This window comes from Saccopteryx leptura, chromosome 3 (assembly GCF_036850995.1).
Source record: "Saccopteryx leptura isolate mSacLep1 chromosome 3, mSacLep1_pri_phased_curated, whole genome shotgun sequence".
NCBI lineage: Eukaryota > Metazoa > Chordata > Mammalia > Chiroptera > Emballonuridae > Saccopteryx > Saccopteryx leptura.
This window is the reverse complement of record NC_089505.1, coordinates 195376769-195386147: the sequence shown is the minus strand read 5'-3', so window position 1 is coordinate 195386147 and position 9379 is coordinate 195376769. Positions and strand designations below refer to the sequence as shown.

The 9379-nt window shown below is 39.4% G+C and overlaps 1 protein-coding gene and 1 non-coding gene across 6 annotated transcripts in view; both read left to right on the top strand.

The window, feature by feature from the left end:
- Positions 1–473: 473 nt before the first annotated feature.
- NUP153 (nucleoporin 153) overlaps positions 474–9379 on the top strand; it is a 77197-nt gene continuing 68291 nt past the window's right edge. For 3 of the 5 annotated variants that reach the window (XM_066377125.1, XM_066377126.1, XM_066377123.1), the window contains exon 1: positions 475–1352. In XM_066377125.1, the coding sequence (XP_066233222.1) occupies positions 1242–1352 (111 nt within the window). In that variant the 5' untranslated portion in view covers positions 475–1241. Of the gene's footprint in view, positions 1353–3916; positions 4097–9379 lie in introns of those variants that run through there. The other 2 variants (XM_066377124.1, XM_066377122.1) reach the window with 2 other exon arrangements.
- LOC136401830 (U4 spliceosomal RNA) lies at positions 7770–7907 on the top strand. Its single transcript, XR_010750769.1, has one exon. It is a non-coding gene; the product is annotated as a U4 spliceosomal RNA (small nuclear RNA).

The window sequence follows — 9379 nt, the reverse complement described above, 5'->3', positions numbered from 1 at the left end:
TAGTATATCACTTACCTCTAATGTGAATTGACTGCATAGGTAGTAATTTGTAACCATTTATTACATTTCTTGTATACTCAGAAACATACTAAGTACCTTATATAGATGATCACAACAGCTCATAAGGTAGATTTCCCATTTCATGGAGGAGGAAACCAATGCTCAGGTTTTGACTTATCCAAGGTCAAACAATACAGTGGCAGAGCCTGAATTGCAGCCTGTGTGTTGGACAACAAAGCTGTTATGTTTAATGGAACTTCTGGAACTTTAATGGAACTGTGTATTTCTAATTCTGGTTTGGGCTTAAAGATCATGGATATTGTTTTTCCAACCAGTTTTTAAAAAAAAATTTTTTTTTAGTTGTTGTCTTTAATTTTTCTTAACTTCTTTCTGCCCGCTTTACCAAGGGGGAGACAGAGTGAAGAGAAGGTCACTATTTGTTTTTAAAGCTTTTTTCAAAGTCTAAGTTGACAGCCAAGACTAGAATACGGAATGGAGCCTCTGGCTTTGTGCCTCTGCGGTGATGCGCAGGTCTCCTTCCGCGACTTTTTCCCCCCATGAGAAGTCGGTTTTCCTGCTGAACTACATTTTCCAGCGAGCTGCACGGCGGAGAGCGCGGGCTCGACCAGCCCTTCCTTCTTTCTCGCCAATCATCCGGTCGCCATGTGATGATGCAAACACGTCGGGCGCTGACAAGTGACGGCATTCTGGCTCGCGACCGCGGCGGCGTTGTTAACAGCGGCAATAGGCGCAACAGCGGCGGCGACTGCAGTGCCGACGACGCCGGGGCGGGCGCTGTGCGCAGAGGGGAGTGGTAGGCGGGCGGCGCCGGCGGCTTCAACTGCGGCAGCCACAGCTAGGGCGACGGAAGAAGAATCCTCATCAGCCGGCGGCCGAGTTAGGCCTAAGGAGCGCGTGGCGCTGCTCGCTGTCTCCTCTGCGGGGGATCTCCATAGAGACCGTGACATACACAGAGGAGGGGTTCCGCGAGTAGTTACCGGACCGGAGCCAGCTACTCGGCCTCTGTCGCCGCCACCGCCTTCCCTTCTGCCAGCGTGCGTTCTCTCTCGTCCGCTCGTAACCTCGCAGTTCCTGGCGTGCCTGTACCGTACAGTGTGGGCAGATACATAGCCGACGGACTTCTGGGTTGGGGGTGGGCGGGAGGGGGGCTCTAAGGCGGCCGCCTCTGCCTCTCCCGCCCCCTTACCCGCCCCGGAGCGGGAAGCAGCGGAGGCTCCGCCATGGCCTCGGGAGCCGGAGGAATAGGAGGGGGCGGTGGCGGCAAGATCCGGACGCGGCGTTGCCACCAGGGGCCAATGAAGCCTTACCAGCAGGGGCGACAAAAGCACCAGGTACAGGACCCGACTCCCTGGTGGTTTTGGGGGTCGGGAACTTGGCGGGAGGGAACAGGCGGTGAGGGACCCTGGCGCCCCACGTGGAGCGGACGGGAGGGCCTGAGGAAAGGCCCGGGCGAGGCGGCGGGAGCTCAGGCCGCTGGGGTGGCGACGGGAAGTGGGCTGAGACTGGCTGATCTTGCTGCACACACGTGTGGATCGGGCCGCCTCTTCCCAGCCCTCCGGGGCTGGGGCTTTCCCCAGCCGGCCCAGGGCGGGAACAAAAATCCTAGGCCCAGGGTGCGCGCGTTTCTTTCGGTTTTGGCGGGGATTGGGGGTTTGAGGGTATTACTCATGTCTTCTCCAGGGAGAAAGGAAGAAGATGTGGCTGGAGGCCCCTACGCTTGTTCTCTAGTCTTCCGCGTTTCAGTGTTTGTGGGGAGGGGGCTGCCCCCAGGAAATCTGTCTTCGGGGCACTGGGTAGGCAGGGAGCTGGTATTCAGCAAGTAGAATAACCTAGTCTCAACCTAGTAATTAGCTCCCTCTCCTCTGCCCGTGTCCCTCCCCGATCTGACAGCATTGGCTTAGATTTTTTTTTTTTTTAAAACCGGGTATAGTTACCGTGGCATTGGGACATTTTGAAAGCCCCTCTCAACACTGAACGTCTTTTCTCTGCTGCGAGACTCTTCCCTTCTCGCATTTGCCCCCACCTGGTTTTATTTTGGAGGTTAGAATAGGCCATTATGCACAGTTGATCAGGACGCCACTTTTGATCTCATGCACAACATATTTTAAGATTATGGGGCATATTTAAGAAGTTAAAGTACTTTCGACACTCCAGGAATGTTGGTGGTCTTATCATTTAACCACTTTGCATACTCATGATTGTTTGAAATTTGGAAAAGGAGTTTATCCTAATTATAAATGAGATCTTTGATTCTGAGAAAATTCGTTTTCTTAAATGTTACTTGTTATGGGGATTGAGTAGAAGAATGTTAACTTATTTAAATAAAAATCATTTATAAAACTCTAAGGTAAGAAGTAAGTGTGTGTCTTAAACTTGTTAGAAAGCAAAAATATTTCAGAAGAATCTGGTAACTTGTTGCATACTCTTAAAGGTAGGCTACCTAGATTGCTTTATTCTGGGAGATGATGAACACTTAACATGTTTCTGGGATTGTTAAAATGTATCATTGAAAAACAATATTGGAAGTAAAGATTTTGGGGAAAATTTTAATAACAAAAAGTGTGGTTTATAATACTAAGTAGCTTCCTACTGGTGGTTAGAAGTCTTGGTGTTACTATTACTCACACCAGTTTTTCCCTAGATATATAAAGTGCTTGGTTTTCAGATTTCTTTGTGAAGAACCTGGGTACTTGCAGGCAGATTTAAGATTAGAATTCAGGTCACAAACCTGGCTATTTAACCTAATCCTTTTGTAGAATGGAAATTAGACACATGCTTTCTATTTCTTCTGAAGACTAAATGTCTTTGAGTACTTTCTTAGATGCCTTTAAGGAAATGTAAGAATTGAAATGTTTTAGATACAGATAATTGTCTGGACAGAGTTTAGAAAGGAGCTAATATATTTCAGGTGGCAAAAGTTATAATTACAGTTTATTTTTAAATGTAGTTAGATAAAAATCTAAACTTAGTTATGATGCCTTAACAACATAACACCTATGATCAAATTCTAGGCTGTCTGATTTTCTTTTAGAGTTTGATAATTTATTTTTCCCATCTAAAATACTTTCAGCTTCTTGCTTTAGCCATTTAATTGAACAAGAAAAGATGTTTTTAGCTTTTTACTTGGTATTAAAGATGTTTGGGGGTTTATTGATGACCACTGTAGGTATTGTCAGATACTACCAAAGAAAAAGTATCCAGGAATATATAAAAAAAAAAACCCCCCAAACTATCTAATATTGTCGACTTTTTATATCTTAAAATAAGGACTTTCTTTATTCCTTACTGGAACTATTGTGGACTTGCCGTCTACTATTCCAGGCTGTCACTTCTATGTTTTGCAGCAACTGCTGAGTCATCATGATTAGCAAGCAACTTCATGACACGGCATGTTTTTATACTAACGTTATTTGATTAAGTGTCCAAGGGTTTCTGGGCAAAAATGATGTTTTTGGTTGTGGTAGAGGGTAGCAATAAGAAGGAGAGGTCTGGCACTGTTAGTTAATGGACATTTGCCATTGCCTGTCAGGCCAACTGGCTTGTGTAGTCACGCAGTACCTGCGACTTTTGCATGTGTTCAACTGACTTGTAATTTCCTGTTTTGACTTCTGGTTTAGCTCTGCTGAACTATATCTAAAAGTTTGCATTTTTTCCTTTGACTTCTGATCTTTAAAATACAACCTTGCTTGAAGTTATGGACACAAATCTATTGTCTTACTTAACCAACTGAGGTGTAGTAACTTAAGAATTGTATAAGCATAATTGAAAAATATTTCTTGAATAACGTCAGTTGATCATTTTCACTTGCCTTCTCTCCTACCCTAATTCTTAGCCCACATGCATTTACGAAATGGTGTCATTTTTCTAGTTGGGAGTGAACAGGTCACTAAAGAGGATGTGGTTAGTTCTTGTCACCTGTTCAGTCTCCTTTCCAATTTCCTTTTTGTGCAGATTGTCAGGCCCAGAAAGTCAGCTCTGGAAGGTCAAGCTGCTTTTCTTAATAGCCACCACAAAACACTTGAGCCCCTGGGCAAACCAGAACCTTGCCTTTGGAAGAATCTACTGCCACCTCCTGGTGAGAGGGAACTACTTTTTTTGCCCTTTTTTGGGGGGTGTGCTTCAGAGGTTTTGTCTTCTGGTTGAAGCTAAGGGAATCCACTCATTTTATCTTCCCAAATGTAGTTAGTCTTACAAGTCAGTTCCTGCACTTTGCTATTTCAGAAAGGGTGGGGGAGGTAACCCCTTTATCTCTGCAGTAGCTTAGATCAGGAGGCTGCAAACATTTTCTGTAAAGGCCCAGATAGTAAATATTTTAGGTTCTTTGATTTGTTTTTACAACCCTTACAAAATGTAAATACCATTCTTAGTCTGAGGCCTGTATAAAAACAGGCCAAGGGCTAATTTGGCCTATAGACCATGGTTTATTTAACTCTGCTTTATATATGGGTTTTTTTATGTGTTTGTTTTGGTACCTTCCAGATGAAACTTTGTTCCAAATAAGTATGTCCTGCTTGTTATCTGAAGGCTGAAGCAATTTTTCAGTTTTGAAAAGGAGGAATACTAACAGGTTGAATACTTAATTTATTCCTGAAGTCACTAAGTAGTTGGACTTTTTATTTTCTTTATCCTAGATATTTAATTCTATCCCTGATAATAGAAATGAGAATAGTTTATAGGAGAAAAAGTACTATAATGGAGTCAGAGCATTTGGGTTTGGGTCCATGTTCTGCCAGGACTTGTACTAAACTTATAAATAAATACAAGTTATATAAGTTCCTTGTGCTTAATTTACTCATCTATACAGTAGAAATTGTTGTGAGGGTTAAATGAGATAAGTAAAGCTCTTAGAGCCTGGCATATAAAGTAAGGACCTATTTTTGATTTAAATGTTTTAATTATCTGAATTTTGCTGCCTCTTTGTAGAGGTTTTTTTCTTTATGTCCCCAAGCTCAATCTTTTATAGGCTCGTATTGGACTTAAGGACTTGTGTGTTTAGACTAATAGTTTAAAGTCAAACCTTAAATACTTAATTTAAAAATATTTTTTCTTATAGAAATGCCAGTCATTTACATGTATAGGAAAATGATGTGTTAAATTATTTCAAGCCATGTAATTTTTTCATTTGTGATGAGAGGACCTTGTGTGTGATATTTTATCAATTTACTTATTAATTTTTCTAATGAGGTAAGTGGGAAAAAAAAATCCAGATGTTGTTTTCATTTCCTGGAAAGTGAAAGTCCCTTGATGAGGCAGTTTATCTATTTGAAATAAAATGAAGACTTTGGTCTCATGTCACTAATTAAAACATTTTCATTAGGCACAGCATATTGTTGGAAAGATGTTAATGACCTTGAATTAAAAAAAAAATGTTTTATTTGTAGCTACTTAGCTAATAGTCATGGGTGCAACACATTTTTAAAAAAGATTAATTATTCATTTTAGGAGGGAGGGAGGGAAAGAGAGAGAGAGAGAGAGCGCGCGCGCTATAAGTGGGGAGGAACAGGAAGCATCAATTTGCATACATGCCTGACCAGGCAACCCCAGGGTTTCTAACCAGCAACCTCAGTGTTCCAGGTCCATGCTTTATCCACTGCGCCACCACAAGTTAGGCCAATTTTTTAATTAAAGATTATTCTGTTTTGGTAAGCACATGTACAATATAATTAAAGTCTTGCCGCCAGGACCATTTGACTGTGTTGTCAGAAACAGGATAATACAATGTCTTTTCTGTCTACAGATATTTCAGTTTGCTTGTCAGCTTGTTTGATTTCACTTATCTTTTTAATAGTGTGATTTAAGAAATAAACTCTTAGATCCAGTTTTCAAACAGATTGTGTAAGAAAGTGACAATATCTTGTAGGTAACTTTGACAATATCTTGTAGGTAACTTTGAATGGGTGAAATTGCTTTATCCTTTTATTGGGGTCTTCTATTGCTAGTTTGAAGGCCCTCTGAGGGATACTTTTTCTTGTCCTTGTTGTTTGATTACTGTTAATTTTCAATACCATCTCTGTAATATGGATATCTGAAAATAAGACTAAGCCAGCTCAGATTTCTTCTTATTGCATTCATGACAGAGTTTTGAAGGAGTTGGAAATGTGTGGCCAATTGTGGTTTTTAATTTTTTAGCCAAAATAATTTTTATGCTCATGTTTTTTGGCTTGATTTCTTGAAGTTGAGAAAATAAATGAAAAGTTTGGATTTTAAGTGGCTGGAAGGATTTGGACTAGGGAAAGCTTGGCTGCTTGCTGCCTGTCTGTTGATTATTAAATATGACAACTAATAGTTCAGATTTGTAGGTTAAATTCAGATTACTGAAAATAGATTCATTATAACTACATTAAAATTTGAATACTTCATCACTTTTCTTTCATGGAAATAACTGAGCAATGTTAGTATAGAGATGCATTATTTAAAAAAAACTGGGGAAAAATAAAAGATTAGAATGACATCTGTGTTTTTACTGTTAGTGGGTTTTTTTGTTGTTTGTTTTTAGTGAGATCGAAGGGAAAAAGATGAGAAACATCAACTTGTAGTTGCAGCACTTAAGTTGTTCATTAACTGCTTCTCACACGTAACTAGGAGACTCCAGCCGAGTCAGTGACCCCTTCCTCAAGCCAGCTTCCTTTGGGTTCAAGCCAGGGACCATGGGATCATGTCCATGATCTCACACTCAGACCGGATGAGCCTGTGCTCAAGCTGGTGACATTGGGGTTTCAAACCTGGGGTCTCAGTGTCCCAGGTTCTATCCACTGGCTCAACACGGTTAGTGTTTTTGTAATAAGATATTCTTTAAGTCTCCCGTGAAGCCCTGGGTTGCTAGTTCTTGTTCTTCACTTGGGCTTGGAGGGAGCAAGGGAGAACATTGATTAGACAGACTATGTGAAATAAGACTTTCAAAAAGTTAAAAGGAGAGCTTTGTGACATGGGAGTTGAGTGAGTAAAGAGTACACAGGACCCTTGGAGAGAACTTAGGATCAGAACAGGCCTCAACAAAATAAAGGTAGCTGAAAATACAGATAGAAATAAAAAAGACTGTGTATTCAGGTGGATTGGGGCTTCAGAACCTTAAAACTGAAGATGGATTCTATTTGATATTTATACAGTTTGAGGTCCAGTGAAGTTATATGAAAAAGCAGATTTTATAATCTGAATACTACTAGTTATTAGAAGATAATGTGAAGAAAAGAGTTGAACAGAACTGAAGTAAAAGAAACTAATAGGAATAGAGAGCTGTATATAAGGAGAAAGATTTTCAGCCTTTTTCATCCCATGACACAAATAAACTACTAAAATTCTGTGGCACACCAAAAATTCTATTTTTTTGCTGATCTGACCAAAAAATAGGTATAATTTTCATTCATTCATCTTGGACAGCTATTGTTGTTTTGGCTGTTTTCAGTTTTTAATTTGACAGTCTGAGGGAAAAGAGGTCAGTCTCCGTGACTTAATAGTCAGGTATTGCCTGTTTTAAACTTATTGGGGCACACGCAGTCACTGCTTTAGACATAAGAGAAGTGTCTCTGATTATTCTGAGATTACCAGTTGGTGGAAAGATAATATAGGAAAAGAGTATTTTTTCATTACAAATGAGTTCTGAGTTAGGGTTGTAGAAGAGCCTTGTCCCACCTCAGCCTTCTTTTATTAATCCTTGAATTCAGATTAAATGTAATTTGAAAAGCTAATATATTCACAGTGCCTTATACATTGAATATACTTTAATATGTATTGAATTGAATTTACTTCTGTGCTTTGCACGGTGGCAGTATTGTAGCCAATGAGGTTTATCCTAGGTGCGATTATTGCTAATTGAATTTACTTCTGGCCCCCAAATCGGGTATTTATTATTATAAGATTCAGTGGAATTTTTGATGTTATGCCAAATGAAGAACCCTTAGTTCTTTGAGAGAAGAGACCCAATCAATTTAACCAGTCCGAGTTTAAAGATTCACTCCTTTATTGTTGAATTCATTTTCATTACTTATGCTTATCTAGTGTAGACTTTGCTTTTGGGTTACAAGGAGTATATTTTAAGATTTTAATGCATCACTTGTTTTGTTGATTTTTCTAAGACCTTCATTAATTTTGCTTTTTTAAACTACTTTTCAGCTTCTCTTTATTTAGTTGGCTTTGTGTTATTTATCATTCCAGAGGATGGTTCAGATCTTCCGGTGGTCTTGAATAACCTCATATGTTTTTGTTGTTGTTTTTTGAGGAAGGGTGAGCAACCAAAATATTTGTTTAAGATGAAACTCTTATACCAAGCAAATGTATTATTTTTTAATTCTAGAATTTCTTATGTTCTTTTTAGAAACTGTCATGGAATATTCATATGTGGGAATAAGGTTGGTTGAGCAATGCAGTTGTAGATAAATTAAGACCATGCACACCAGCTAATCTGCACTGTACAGACCTGGTGCCTGCCCTCACAGAGTTGATGCTCTAGTGGAGGTGATGGAGAGACTGTTAATTGCCATTGTGTGTGACAGAGTACTGTTGGCACATAGAAGGGAGTGACTGTCCCAGACTTCAAAGATCAGAGAAGGTTTTTTTGTAGGAAAATATACAACAAATTGTAATGATGGCAGTTCTGCTTACCCTGAAGCCTCTGAAAGTAGTGAGGAAGCTAATCTGGTGAAGCAAGACTTGAGTATTCTTTAGCAGACCTTTACTCTGTGTACCTCCTATTTCTCCCTTAAATTTTTTGGTTGGTGGTTTATTTGTTTTAAATATCATATAACCTTTGTTCAGGTTTGCGTAGGAAACTGATTTGCCCCATTTCTTTTAAAGACCCGAAACAATTTCATCTCATGAACTCCTGTAAAGAGACCTTTCTTGGTAATAGAGTCAAAGGAACCTTTTCTTCCATAAGAAAACTATTTTTTCCTTTTTCTAGCTTCCTTCGCTCTTTTTCAGTTTTCCATAAGTGCCTGAGTCTATCTTTAGTACTTCAAAACTCTTAAAATTTGCCAGGCAGGGAAGTAGTTCTCTGAATTTATTTGATAGACAGGGTCTTTTATCTCTTTATGCTCTTCTACCCAGTTCTTTATGTAATCAAAAGATTTTTTTTTTTCTTAGCTTAAAAGAATTCTAGTACCTGGTAGTTGGTTATTTACTGTGTCAGGTCTTTAATACTGGATATAGAATAGTTTCAAAGGTAGGCTTTTATGTCTATGGTTTGATTTTCAGAGTTCATATTATGAAGTGTAGATATTTATAAAAATTGGTGTAATGTAATTTGATAGGTAATGAGGTAATCATAGAAATAGGTTGATCTTTTATGTAAAACTTTGTTGTTAAACGTCTTCTGAGGGTCAACTTTAATGTGGCCTTAATTGGGATAATAGTCACTGAGTTT